The sequence below is a fragment of the Rhagoletis zephyria genome, unplaced genomic scaffold (genome assembly GCF_001687245.7).
Source record: "Rhagoletis zephyria isolate East Lansing unplaced genomic scaffold, Rhagoletis_zephyria_1.1 Rzeph_scaffold_12515, whole genome shotgun sequence".
Lineage (NCBI taxonomy): Eukaryota > Metazoa > Arthropoda > Insecta > Diptera > Tephritidae > Rhagoletis > Rhagoletis zephyria.
Window position 1 is genome coordinate 1 of NW_016169589.1, and position 15,786 is coordinate 15,786.

The 15,786-nt window shown below is 35.1% G+C and overlaps 1 protein-coding gene across 1 annotated transcript; it reads right to left on the bottom strand.

Annotated features, from left to right (window-relative positions):
- Window positions 1-1,030: 1,030 nt before the first annotated feature.
- LOC108377679 (ensconsin-like) lies at window positions 1,031-13,310 on the bottom strand. Its single transcript, XM_017633947.1, has 4 exons — window positions 13,173-13,310; window positions 10,506-10,556; window positions 1,330-1,586; window positions 1,031-1,184 (listed from the first exon to the last, which is right to left on the bottom strand). Exons 1-4 carry the CDS (start codon window positions 13,219-13,221, stop codon window positions 1,047-1,049), a joined length of 495 nt encoding a protein of 164 aa, XP_017489436.1. The 5' UTR covers window positions 13,222-13,310; the 3' UTR covers window positions 1,031-1,046.
- Window positions 13,311-15,786: the final 2,476 nt, after the last annotated feature.

Consider the following 15,786-nt stretch of genomic DNA (forward strand, 5'->3'; position numbering starts at 1 on the left):
TTTTGCTAGTTTCAGCAGATTTTTTTCCGCAGTCAGACTTATGTATATGGAAACCAGATCATAGCGATTTATTGGGCCGCAACTGTCGATTCTGATGAGACTAAACCGGATTCTCACGGGCCCGGCTATACAGAGAACCAGGAGATGCATTCATATCAACTATCTCGCTTAAACGTTCAGTTATTCCGAAACCTGAATACCTCTGTAGCCAGCCCTGAGGAGCTGCTACAACAACAACAACAGCTCTCCAGATAGACGTCAGCCCTATGAGAAATTTGGTTCTAGGCACACAATGTTTTTTGTTGTAACTTCACAGTTACTATTGGTAGTGATATACCAACCACCGGTGCTAGTGGTGAACCTAACCCAGTAGATAATTTCACGAGTTAGAAACCCTTCCGAAAGGCCTTTCTGAGAGTCAAGAGGCCGGCCTTCCACTCTATATTCCTCTCCCATTTCATTTTTGTATGGAGTGGCTCAAATTGAAGGGCTTCTTCTTTCGCTACACATGGAAGGCCTTCCAAAAGGACGTACTTCAGAAGGCCTTTTGGAGGAGTTATTTTAATGTTGCTTCTTTAATTTATAAAAATCATCTATGCGATCGCGTAAATTGTAAATGGATAAGCCCTTCTAAGAGGCATACATGGAAGCACTTTTTTCAGCCCTTCTTGGGTAGGCCTCTTAGAATGGCTTTATTTAAGAAGGCCTACCTAAATTATCTTCTGGGAACCTTATCTAGAGGTAAAATATCCTTGGAACTTCTCTCAAATGAAAGTTGATATTATGAAATACATTTTAAAAGTCAAATACATTTTACTTCAGAGAAATTAGAAATTTTAAACTTTTTATTCGTCCTGTCTTGCCGGAATATTTTCCTCGCATTATGCAATAATAGTCGCAGTTCCAACATAAATCATTCCATTATACTTTACAGGAATGTAGTTAGAGCGTTGGGGCTTGGTCACAGAAAAAAACGAGCGGGTTGGAAAATAATACTTTTCATACTCAAGTAATTTTAAGAAAAGAATATCAGTTTCTTCGAAAACTTACCGTCGATGACCCAAATAAGTGCTTGGCGATACCAGTCCAAAATCGGGCTCTAGTAGGCGTGGTGTCGACGAGCCAAAGGCAAAGGCAACTGTATTGCGGGGGCCTTTCTTTGTTTCCAAGCGGGAATCGCGTTCCTGTAAAGCAAAAAATATGTAGCAATAAATCATATTTACACGCCAACATCCACCTGCAGTATGTATGTACATCAAATGCTGCTACTGCAAGTGCAACCACAACAACAATAATGCGTGCGTGCATTTTCAATTATGTATTTCATACCTGATTCTTCCGCAATATATATTCCCGGCGCTCCTTTTCCGCCTCGGTTATGGCGCGTTTACGTTCTTCGACCTGATGCCGCTTCTCCGTGTCGCGTTGCCTTATCTCCTCTATGCGACGGCGACGTTCCTCTTCTTTTTGTTCGCGATATCGTTGCGCCGCTTCCGCCTGCGCCCTTAGCTCTTCGATTTTTCTTTGTCTTTCTTCATTTTGACGATCCCGTGCAAACTTTAGCTTCTCGTCACGGTCTTTACACACTAAATATTCGCATTCATATTCGGTTTGGCACAATGTGTGTGGTTTTCGGAACGATGTTGTTGATGATTTGATACGGTGAGCGGTGCGTTGATTTTTGTGTTTTGGTTGGTTGGTTGGTTGGTGCATGGAATGTTGGAGAATTGCAATTAGTTAGTTGAGAGAAAAAACAAATGTATATGTGCATATTTATATTCAACTATACATATGTATGCACGTATGTATATCTATGTATATTTAATAAATGTTTTTGTTTGCATGACTTTAAATACATACATACTCTATGCATGTACAATCGATCATATGCATTTGCGGCAGTGCAACATGCGAAAACCACAAACAACGGAATGAGTGCAAATAAAAATAGAAAATTCCAATGTATTTTAGCGGTGGTTTGAAGCAGTAGCGGCTAGCTACTTCATCATAATGCATACAAACATACATAGGCAAGTCGAGTTAAAGGTAGGAGGAGTGAGGCGAATATGCAATGAATTGCCGCTTTGAGATTTGTACAATATGCAAGTTCACAATCGTCGACGGTAATGACGACACCTTATTTACATATGTAAGAAATAATAAATTTCAAGTGCATTTAGTTTATTTAAATTCAAATTAAGTGCAGCAGCATACAGTACAAATGGTTTGGGTAGATGCGATGAAGGCAAGGTAGCTTTGGTGGAATTTGCGCTCTATGGCAATACAGAGTGTAGGGCAGAGGAGTTGCAGTGAAAGCGAAAGATTAGAAATGAGAAATGAAGCTACAAATTACTAAAACATGTTCCTCTTAAGAGCGATAGATAACTTGTCATTTGCTATTTATTGATTGATTGAAATGTATTCACTTGGACGACCCGGGACTGGAGGTTCGGCGGTCTTGAGGGAGTTACAATTTTGAAATATTAAGCGTGATTTTTTGTTTACGATGAAGCTAAGTATAACACTTGTTAACGGGCTATTAGAACGCTCTGCTTGGGCGTCAGGTTCCTAATAAAATGGAGGATGGATTTTGAGAATTTAGTAAGCGACATGAGAGGGAGTGGCAGCACCTTTGACTATAGACAAAGCTCAACGAACGCTGGGCGAAAACTACCACGACATGCGCTGTTGTAAGGTCTTTCTGGACCAGGTGGACCGGAGATGGTTTAGGGACCTCCTGAGGCTCACAAAGCCGCTATTCTGAGTGTTGGTGGGTGTGTATTGATAGAAAACTGTCCGATTGATGTTGACGTAGTGCCGCAGGTGCTTGGAGGAAGATATGGTGGAATCATCTCAACAGTTTCTCTTAAAGTGTCCTCTTAAACTGCCCAAATTTTTTTGTAAATAAATAATTTTAAGGGGAACTGAAATGTGGCGCAAAAGGTATCATTAAAATTTATTTTGCGGTAATCTCAAATTCATTGTTTATTTGATCCAATGAATTTAATTTTTTTTATATTTGGAAAATGATATCTGATATATGGCCGCCACCACAGCTGATGCAAGCTTCGGCTCTTTTTATGGCACTATAAGGTTTGCCATGATTTCCGGCGACAGATTGCAGATTTTTTTTGGCGAATGCTGTTGACGGCCTGGAGAGTCTGTAGCTTGTTTACGTAGACTAGCCCCTTTAAGTAACCCCATAGATAGTCTGGAGCCGTCAGATCAGGCGATCTCGGTGGCCAACCGACATTCGCTAATCGAGAAATAACACGGCCTGGAAAAGTGTTCCTCAACAAACACAATATATTTCGAAACTGTCTCCGGTATAATTTAAAAAAAGATATATATATATATATATACAGCCAAGTGAAAAAGTTTAAAGGTCTTCAAATCCTTTTTACAACGCTTTTATTTTACATTATAATATGCCCTCCACTGTTGCTGAACAGTTTTTGTTAAACTACGTTCACACCACAGCGTAAACTACTTAATTTTGTTCATACTTTTTAGTTTCGTTCCTCAACTTTTTCAGGAGAAAATTTATAAAACTGACAAAGAGCAAAATTGCTCTCAGAGAAAGAGAAAAAAACCCAAAATGTACGGGAACGCTTTCCGGGTAAAATCTTGAACTCTATCAAATACTTCGTAGCCGCCATTTATTGTTTACAAACCTCTTTTTTATCATTTGGCGATTTGCTCGCAAATAAACAGCCAAATAAATAAAAATACTTTAAAAAACTTGAAATCTTTATTTACGATATTTTTTAATTAGGTGAAAATGCAGATTTGTTTTTATTTTTAACCAACTTCTTGTCGCATAGCTTTGGACCATGTTCAGGGTTGGTCCCATTCTAATTTGGTTTAGATCCGATCTTTGGGTCATGGAGAAATTAACGGTACTCCAAAATTTTTATATTTGTTGTTTACTCAATTTTTCATTTGCTTTGACAACACAGAGCAGCTGATGGTTTGACACTTTCTAAGTTTCTATTAGCAAAAATTCTTCGGGTAAAATCTTGCAACTTTGACAAAGAGAGAACTTAGTTTACCCTTATTTTTCCTCTCATTTGCCAAAGAACCGAGTATGGGAACGCTATCTAGTAAGTTCTGGCAAAAACTTACAACTTCTGGCAAGATGGGGAACGCAATTATAGCTCTGATCCAGTACTCCATGAACTTGCAGGTTTTTACACGAACTTGTAGGAAGTTATACGAAAAATTTACCCGTACTCCAAAATCCTGTAAGTGAGATCAATTTTTCGGGAGTTGTGTAGAGAATTAAGTTGCAAGATTTTGCCCGAACTTTTTCTTCTGGTAAAATGATAAAAAGCAGGGATGTGAACCGGTTTTGAACCAGTTTCTATTAATTAACTGAACCATTAACCGAACCGAAATTTTCCACAAATGTTTGATCCGAACCTAAAACCGAACCACTTGACCCTTAACCTTGCGCTTTGTTGCACTTGACACTTGACACTTAAACTTGCGCGTTATTTTTTTGTTTTTCGAACCGTTGAACCGAACCACTTTGATGAACCAATCCAAAACCGCTTTGATGAACCAATCCAAAAGTGCAAAAACGGTTCGAACCACTGAACCGAACCGACCAAATTTTTCATCCGGTTCACGTCCCTGATAAAAGGTGTCAAGCGATAGCTGTTTGTTTTAATTTTACTATAAAAAAATTCCAAAAAAAAAACCCTATTTACAAAGTGACATGACCAATATTTCGAAAATTCACAAAAATTCCATCAAAATTTTAAACTTTTTATTTCGAATTTTTGCAAAAATTTCGAGTATGCGGTGTTGTTTTAATTTTACTATAAAAAAATTCCAAAAAAAAAAACCCATTTACGAAGTGACATGACCAATATTACGAAGTCACAAAAATTCCATCAAAATTTTAATCTTTTCATTTAGAATTTTTAGAAAAATTTCGAGTATGCAGTTTTGTTTCAATTTTTAAAAAGAAAAAAGAACTGTTTGCGAAGTTGCATGACCAATATTTCGAGTACGATTTTTAACAGTCTAGAATCACTATCCGTCAAAGACCGTACGGAGGAAAAAAAAAACACGAAGGATACGGAAAATATGCTAAAAAAGGCTGAGAAAAATAAAACACGAAGAATGCAAAAAAAAAAAATATTCCTCAGAAAACCTCCTTCTGGAAAAACAAAAACGAAAAATCTTGAAACATTTTTTTCTAAGGAAAAAATATCAATCAGGAAAACTTTTGTCTATAAAAAATAATTGGCATGTCTTGCTCAAAATATTAGTAGTCAAATTCTCCATTAAGAGAGGGTTGTAGTGGTGTTTTCGATAAAATGGTACATTTTTTTATAAATTTTATTTGATTTCAAAATCTAAAAATAACTTTCATGACAAACGTCTTTCCAACCAGTAATGAAGGGTTCTAAATAATTTTGACATACGATTTTTATTTAAACGACCTGTATACAGAGACCCCAAACATTAAGAAATAGAAGTTCAGGTCACAAATAAAATGAAAAATTTATCGTATATTTAATGCTACTATAAAGCTTTCGCCTTCTTCAGCTATCAGTGTTAGAACATTGACCAAATTCATTTGTCAAAAGTTGTGATGCTCGTCTGTATGCAAAGTAAATAAGAATGATTAATTACTTATTGTTTAAATAGAACAATTGGCTTCAAAACAAACACAAAAATGCTAAAATTTAGAGAACTGTTTTCGGCTAATTAGTTCATAGTCTGTTATCAAAATAAATATACTTTTAAAAACATTCTACCGGCACTAACATAGAGCCAAAGTAAGCACCAAAATATTGAGAGCTAACGATAACATGATAAAGAAGAATATGTACATACAATTCCACAGGTAGGCAAGAAGTAAGCGAGAAATCGAGCATTCACTGCGCTACATACATACTGACGCACTGACGTCATTTCAATAAATATTGTATTTGCATTCAAGAAAGGTTTGTTTGTATCTCTTATCGTTCTTAGTCATTAAATCAAATGTTTTTTGTTTTGAATTATTATTTTTTTTGCACAGCTTAATTTGTGAAAGAAAAGGAAGAATGTAACCCACGTTCTGAGAAGACAAAAGACTCAGGAATGGAATAAAACAGAATGAAATCGAATAATGAATAGATGGCAGAGCATAAGCACACAAAATTTAAGCAAATTAAGGCACTTAATTGCTTTCTTCTCTTACAAGTCGAAAACAAAGAAGTCGACAAAAAATATGTTTGCTCATTTTAAATGGCTAATTTGTATAGCAAAAAAGAAAAAAAAAAAATAAGAAAAGTAGCCAACTAAGCATAGAGCGATAGTACATATGGTCAAAAAGCTATGTAAGCATACATATGTATGTATGTATATATACTTGTGATCAGCTAATTAAGCCAGCAACATTTAGATAAATTTTGGCTATTTTTCTTTTGTTTATTTAATGTTTATTATTTTTCCATAAAAGTCTAGCTCATAATATAACAAACACCACATAAATCCAAATTTCAAAAATTGTGCAAAAATTATGAAAAATCTGCAAAGTTTCAGCTAAATTTTCAACTTTTTATTAAGATTTTTTTTGAGTATACAGTTTAATAGCCCATTAAATTCAAGGGTAATAATGTGCAAGTCTTAGGGCCGGTTACTCAATGTCTGGTTAACAGCAATCTGCGGTTAAACAACGTTTCGACGTCTTCGACTCCATGCATATAACAGGGAGTCGGTAACGTCGATAACGGTGTTTAACCGCAGATTAGTGTTAACCAGACATTGAGTAACCGGCCCTTAAGTTGCTAAAAAATCGCGTTGATTTTTAATAATTTGTTTTCATGGCGCATTTTTTTCCATACAAAAAAAATTTTCGAACTTATTTTGTATGGAAAAAAATTTGCAATGCAGTCAGAAAAAAATTATTAAAAATCAACGCGATTTTTTAGCAACTTAAGACTTGCACATCATTACCCTAGAATTTAGTGGGTTATTAAAATGCATACTCAAAAAAATTCTAAAAAATCATAATTTTTGCACAAAGTTTGAAATCTGGATTTATATGGTGTTTTTTATATAATGAGCTAGACTTTTATGGAAAAATAATAAACATTAAATAAACGAAAGCAAAATAGCCAAAATTTATCAAAATGTTGCTGGCTTAATTATCTGATCACAAGTGTATGCTAGTTTAGCTGACGGCATGTCAGTTTGAAGCGTGGAAAAAATCGGTCGGAATTGGAAAGTGTTACACACACATACATACGTACTTACTAAATATTTTTTTATTTTGCTTTTAGAAACTTGCATTCGGCCGAATCGCGAAAACTACACGTCCAGTCGAGTTGTTATTTAAATATTTGCATGCACAGTATTTAGATAATATTTAGTATGCTCTAAGTAAGTATAACATCAGGTTGCCCCACAAAAAAAGTTACGGAGCTTCCACCGGAATCATAAGATTTATTATATTTCAAGACTTCAAGACAAGTCAAAATAATTGGGAAAATTATTAAATTTTTTTTTGTATTCCGTTGATAAAGGTTTTAAAGCCGCTTTCTCAAGACGTTTTTTTTTATTTTCTAAGGATTTTAAGCTTACACTTTTCTATCAATTGAGATAAATTTTTTTTTTGGAAAAAATATTTTTAACTCGCGCGGAGCCGAACATCAAATACCCGGGCAAGTATTCAATATAGTTTTTTCACCTTTCCGAAAACGACCACTACGTGGTAAGCAGGAGTGGTTTTACCCATATTTCAAACATCTTCGATAGAACGTTTAGTTAGACTTAATTCTGGTTGTTGTAAGCCGTTTGCATCGACAGCCGTTCGTTGAATAAATAAAAGTATTAACGACAGATTATAACACGTTTTCAATACTTTTTCATTTCGAAGGGATAATAGGAATAAAAATTTGTTGTAGATTATGTCTTTGGTTGCCTCATAACGCCAATGAAAACCTCAAATCTCGATGAAAGACTGTCGGAATAGGGGCCCGACTGAGATAAACTTTTTCTGAAATTCCATAATAATGTTACACTTCTTTTCAAGGGATTGTTGTTAGTATCAATTTTGAGTAAATCAGAGCCCTTAAATTTCGAAATATCGAAGTTTCAAGCATGTGGGTAAGTGGGCGTAATTTTAGTCCGATTTCAATATAGCAAAATAATAATCATACCGAGTTTGGTACAAATTGATCGAACGGTTACCGAGATACACATATGTGGTCATAAGTGGGCGGGGCCACGCCCATTTTCCAAAATTTTATCATAAACGTATTTTTTGCTAAAGAATTATTGCTGATTACTGATTTATCGCAGATTTCGTATTTCTCTAAATTATCGTTATATGGGATGTGTGCGTGGTTATTGTCCGATTTTGCCCATTTTCAATGCGCAAAAGTACACATACCAAGTTTTGCTAAGACATCACAATTTATACTCGAGATATCGTGTGCACAGAGGGACAGACGGATGGACGGACAGAAAGTCATCGCTTAATCGATTTCTTTTTTATTCTGATCATTGTTCTTCTGAAAATGTTTAGGAATATTTTCGGCGGAAGTCTTAAAATATAATAAATTTTATAGTTCCAACTATGGACTATGTGTACTATTTTGTATGTTGATAACTAGAATCATTGTTCCTAATAAAACGGTTATAATTGGAATGATAAGTAGTTTAATAGTTAGATATTAAAAATGAGGTATGCATTGCAATCTAACGAATATATTGTGTCCTCTACACTTTAAATGCCATTATGTAGCTTGATTGCTAGCTTAGTTTTCAAAATTCCTTTTGTTAAAGATTTATGTATGAAGTATTGCTGTTACGAGGTTTATGGGATGACTTCCTAATATATTATAACTAACATAGCTATCCAGTCTTTGAGAATTTATGATTTTAAACCACCCTATAAAAAACTTACGAACAATTGATAATTATAAAGTCGGCTTTTCATAGCACAAAGAATGTGTAGAGCGGAACGGCATTTTAGAGGTCAAAGTTTAGTATAAGGAAAAAAATCGAATGCATGGCCAACCCAATGATCTAAATGAAAAACTCGAATTCAGTATAAGAGTTAGATTTTGAAACACAGCATTGGTCACGTCACAAGTGAAATGTCTCGCATAAAATAAGTAATCTTCATTCATTCATACATATATATACATATGTAACTAAATTATCACTGCTTTGCTTTTGTCGCAATTTTTTCCAACGTAATTAATAATTAAAGCTAAATTAATTTGTGGTTTGCTATCTTTGGTCGCTATTGCCGGCACAAATCGTGCGTTTCACCTTATGCTTCCAGTCAATATGCGATGGACACGCTACCGAAGCTGACGTATGACATTGTTGTGGTTGGGAAAGAAGACGACTATGTATGTATGTACATATGTCGGCTACTTGACCGGTAAGAAGCAAAAAAATAGCAAAAAATAAAGATAATAAATTGTACATTCATGTATTTAAGTACTTAATCCACGTTCTAGCATTTACACATATTTATTTACGTACGCATGTAGTGACATAGGCGACTTCTGTGCTAGAGTATCTACATATGTACGTCGTTTTACTTCTATGCGTATTTAGGTTTGAAAATTCCTACTTAGTTGCGACTATGAGACGCTTGCATCATCGGCAAAAATGTATTTCAAGTAATTTAGGTCGGATTTTTAATTGGCCGTTTTCAGTACATATTTGTATAACAGATTACATGAAACGATAGGCATACAAATATGTAGATATGTATGTACATGTGTAAGCACATATGCAACTATGTATAATAATTTTAATATTCACTTACAAAGCTCTATTATTGCGTCTTTGGAATGTACGTATGCATTTTTGTAGTAGTTGTGACAACAAAGTCAAGCACAAATGCAGAAGCAAAAATAGACATATGCATGCAGGTATGTATGTTTATACAGGGGAAAAATCAATTGATACCATCATATCGTCAACCATCAATGCAAAGGCCCTAGGGACTTTCTGTTTGTTAATAAATCTGACAGATTTTCGATTTGCATACCATTCTTTTTGGCGGTTAGGGCTCGATATGTTGTACCTGCAGTAGTATATTGGATGCAAAGCACACTTAACTACCCTGCGCTTCAGTATCATCTCCACCCACTTGAGCCCACCAATGCAGAGAGCTCACATTAGCAATTACACCTTCCATAGAGTTCGAGTGGCAAGCACTTAGCGGTGCACAATATGGGTTAAGTGTGAATTTAGCTGGTTAAAATTTTCGACATTTAAAGATGTTTTAGGTTTTAAACGGCTTCATCATGTTGCAGTTAATTAAGAAGGGAAGAATGGAATGTGAAATTGTTTACCATGAAAGCCGAATTATTTACAAGCGTGCATTCATATTTTCAAACATACACACATACATATAATAGGTATAATGTATGAATGCATGAAATATTCACGTTTGTACCATAAAGTTTCTTAATAATACAAATGTATGTATAAATGGATGTGCGTGCAGTAATTTCGAAATGCTTATATGTAATTACCTTTGCGTTCGACACTGCCTTCTCGACTTTCGATTTTCTGAACTGGTTCAGCTGCAAAATTAAAGAAAATTTATGAAAATTACTAATAACAAAAATCCTAAAAATACTATGTGTGTTAAATAAACAAGAGCTTAAGCTGGAAGCAGATTGATATTAAAAAACAAAATATTAATACAAATCTTAAAAGTCTGGTAGTCGAAGATAGGAGGTATTACGAAAAATTTCGACGGATTAATGCTGGATTTGTAGCATACGCAATCTGTTGCTAGTGGATATTTATTATTAGCAGTTTTCACACAAGTTCTATGAATCTATTTACATATGTATACATGCATATATATATACATATGTACATGCATACAACTTAATGGGGAGATAAAAACGCCTATATGTATTTATTTTCTCACGTATTCCACGAATCAGCTGTACTGTAAAACAAGCACAAAAAGGCGAAATACGAAAACAAACAGAAACAAAAACAAAAACGAGTACCTCCTAGTAGTAAGCCGAAAAGAAAGTGGAAAATAGTAAAAACATATTTCAAGTATACTTTCACGATTATCTACCCTTCAAAATAATGCCTCTAGCATGAAAAAAGAAACCATTTGTGCGAATACTTTGCAGATAGTGTCAGATATTCGTAGATAACATACATATGTATGTACACCTCTTACTTTATCGCTATTTGACTAATCAGTAATGAAATGCAACCAAAGAGATGAAAATTATCATCAAAGTTCTGGACAAAGCAATAGTCCTAATAGATTATAATTCCGACAGTATAAAAACTAGTTTCAGCGGCAGAGCATTATTTATTTCACTTGAAAGAAAGCGAGTTTAATATTTTAATTGTTCCCATTATAAAAACAACAGAAATAATGGAAACAGAAATAATTGGGGAATAACAAGTCATTTTTAAGCAAAAAATAAAATCGATTTCAATTCTCATATAAAAGTTTAAGAGTACCGTTAATTTCTTCATGATGCAATGATTGAATTTAAGCCAAATTAGTATGAGGCCTCCTCTGAGGTAACACCTTTCTTTTAAAAGAAGAATGATAGAAATCGGTTGCGTCCATATAACGAATAAACACAATTTATTTTTTTATGGAAGAAACCCGCAACACTTTCGACGAAAAAAATTCTATAAAATTAACGATGATTTTTAGCAACATGAAACTTGCACATTATTAGACTAAAATTTAATGGGCTATATAAAATTGTGTAATCAAAAAAATTCTAGCGCTTCTGAGAAAAAAGTTTGAAATTTGGGTGAAAATATGTTGCACTTTTTTGCAGTCTTTTAAAAAGCTTTAAACTTGGGTTTATATGAGTTTTTTGAGAGAATGAACTGTATTTCAATTAAAAACTCAAAAAAAAAAATATATATATATATAAATAAAAACATGAGTAGCAAACAATATCACTTTGAAATGGGAGTGCTATTGTATTGGCCAATACTGTTAGTATCCATATATGCCATGTACATACATATATTTATATTTTTTTTTTATAAATAGGTGAAATGATTTTGCTTTGCGAACATTTAATCATCATAAACGATCACACAAACACCTTTTTTAAGTACTTTACATACATATGTATATACTTGAACCTTTAGTCTATCATATCATTGCCATTTTCTAGATCCTTCAAATAACGTATGTATTTGAATTCTGAATAAAACCATGGCGGAGTCATACCAAGCGCGATGGAATAAAACCATCTAGAAATGCTATGAGCAAAGACATTTTAGTCATAGAGTTCAGCAACCCCACGACACCCAACCCCGACAGGGAGCGGTTCATCTTTTAACACAACTAGGACAAAGGAATTACATAGATATGTACATATGTATATTCCAGTGTATGCCAAACTTTGTACTGGTGATTCAGTTGTGCCGTGTCTGTGGATAAGCTATACAAATCACATCAATTTGCTGCTTATATACGAATTTGCCACCTAGTTGCGAACTTCGATGTACTCGTTCTTCACTCTTTTGTAACACCTTTAAAACCGTTTGACCATTATAAAGGCACCTGACATACATATATATGTATTGTACATACACCTAACTATATGTATGCAAATATCAAAAAGTATGTTTTTAATCGATTTTTTCACTCCACGCGAGTGCATTAAATTATTACTTGATACGAAAGAAAGTACTTAGCAATTTTCGACATGAATGAAATGCAGCACACCAGATGTTTAGCACATAAATGCTAGAGCAGAGCGAATTTGTGCTGGAAAAACTAGACTTATTTTTAAACTCTCCGCCTCTGCCGATATCATGAAAAGTGCAGAGTTGTGCACAACACTGCGTTGGCCCTTACGCCATTTGAAAACACAACAACTTGGTATTTTCATAGAAAGGGCGTTTTTCTTCAGCACGCACGCACCCATTCCTGGAGTGGTGCACCATGGTGATGATGACAAATAGATTTTTCTTTTCAGGTTCACACAATAGCAAATGTTTGCTGCGCAGCCACCGATGTCTTTCGCTCAGCTGCGCCGCTGCCTTCAAGGTTGTTCGCCAGCTCTTCAACAATCGATCGTTTTATTATCCTCCAAAACCAATAAATTTCATGAAAATTTCTTTGCCAAAATATCATCTGCATCCAGCTGAATATTAATTTGTGCTTTTTCGTTGATTTAGAGCTTTACCTTCTTGATTATTTGATGAAATTTGCTGTTCGCCCACAAGACTCGCCATATTTTTTCACTTTTACATCAGTCACTTGGAATTTTTCACAGTTTTAGAACTAATAATGACGACGACTGCGAAAGCAAAAAACGAAAACGGCGATGACCGATGACAAAAGAAACGGGCCAAAACACGGTTCTGTGACATCTATGTGTGAAGTGTGAAGTTGCTTTGTAGCACGAATCGGTTAAGGCCGGTCCACATAGAACTTTCGCGTTGGCTTTAGCGTTGGCGTTGGTTTGACAGAATGCACTAACCACTGTGGCACTAACGACAGATAATGCAGATAAATTAATATTTCATATCAATAATTGCATTAAAAACGATATTTCTTGCCCGCAATTGATTAAAAAGGAAAAATTGGCTTCGCCGTGACTTCCTCCGCTTGAGATAAAAAGGGATAAATATATATTTCGTTGTGCGTTGTTGCAAAACATGATTCAATAAATGAAAGTTTGCTCCATGTTTGCTCCAAGCTGAATTTATACAGGTGGTGTTACTGGCGAATTTAGATATGAATTCGCCTTGTTTACAACAAACACATAATTTTGACATTAATAAGTACCGCGGCGAAAATCTAAATTCGCCAGTAACACCACCACGGTGCAGCGAACAAAGGTGGCGCCGTCAGTGGTACCGCTACTTTGGTTTTGCCGATTTTGACAGTTTTGGTAACTTGTAAATAAACCCTTGTTTACAAATCAGCGAAAGAGAAATTTGAATTATTAGTGAAAAATCAGTTTAAATCGTATTAATTTGCAATTTGTGAGTGATTTTTAAGTTGAAGACTGCGTAAAAACTAATACAATGAAGTGCTGTGTGTTAAATTGCGACAACCGTAAAGATGCAAGAAGCGTAGATGCAAGTGTAGCGCTGGGACGAATCGCTGCATTTTGAGTACATAAGGCAAGACAAAGCCGTTCCCGAAATGTTTCTCTATTATTATATTAACAGCATTTCCTCACAATGATTTTGCTTCTGCTCCACGCAGCCTCCATTAGCAAGTTAACTAATCAGTCCCGCAGAGATGCTGCTGCAGTTTTCTGCAGCTGCCTTAATTGCAAAGCAATGGAGTGCACTAAAACGTTTGCTGAAGCAGCCTCAATTGCAAAGCAATGGAGTGCACTACAATGTTCACTGTTCTCTAATAAATTAGGTGTAAAATGCAATATTTTCGCATTTAGCAAAATTAAAACACGTTTTTCGCAGTAAAGTGAACTGCTTTGGCTGTTTCTACTCGTTCTTCTTTTCGCTCTATTCTTTGTTTACTTGTGGTACACAAATGTCAACGCCCAGGACGGCGCAATCTTGTATTCTATCATTCTTGTAACACCACCTTGTATAAATTCGCCTTGGCTTGCTCATTAAGGGCCGTTTACATACGACTTTCCTCGCTTTGCTTGACAGTTAGAACTTAGAGAAGTAAGCGTGAAGCGTAGAAGGTATGCTACAATAAACGCTTTGCCAGCTTCTGCGTTCTCCTTTTCCTCCATGTTTTATCTATGTAAAATAGATAACAATGTAATAATATGCATAAATAATAGCAATAATAATTCATATTAACTAGAATTTGTCATTAAAAGCAAATGCAAGCGCGCGAAAAAAGAGAGATGTAGACAGCTGATTCCCAAAGCACGCAAAATTTGAGAGTTGCATTGTATTTTGCTTCGGTTTGCTTTCCTCGCCTTCTATTTAGCAAGGCTCATATAAAATCATTTGTTGAACTTATCTGTCAAAGCTGAATTATGAAGCAAAGCGAAGCAAAAGTCGTATGTAAACGGCCTTTTAGTTGCCGGCAATTTGGTAGTTTGACAGCTACATTTTCATTTGCACGAAAACTTCGTGGCTGCAACATCATTTTTATTTTAATATAAAAGCAAAAATTGAGCTGTTTCCTGTTAAAATATTTGTAATTTTGAACTTGGATGTAAAATAGCCTATTTTATAAATTTTTTAAGCGATTAAATCCGGCAAAAATATATTTTCGAAGCTATCTTATGCTTATATCAAAATATTAAAAGTCCATACAAATATTGCCACTGATATAACTTATACTTAGCGACCAAAATGACAGCTGGGCAGCAATAAATTTTATCCTGTGGAGACGACCAGTAACAAAAGCTTTGCACACACACACAAACCCACACACAGTGCCGCGGTCCTAATGTCAAAATGATGTGTTTGTTGCAAACAAGACGAATTCATATTACAACAAACACATCATTTTGACATTAAGAAGTACCCCGGCGAAAATGTAAATTCGCCAGTAACACCACCTTGTATAAATTCGCCTTGGTCAAGAGGGAGCGAGAAAATTAAGGCGAATTTATACAAGGTGGTGTTACTGGCGAATTTAGATTTTAGCCGCGGGCCTTGTGAATGTCAGAATGATGTGTTTGTTGTAATATGAATTAGCATTGTCTACAACAAACCCATCATTTTGACATTCAGAAGGACCGCGGTGTTAACGCCACCTACATGTCAACTACAACATCCGTCCGGCAGCACCAGATAATTTATGCTACCGCTATGTCATTTTCGAACATTTATGTATTTACTTATATACTTATATTG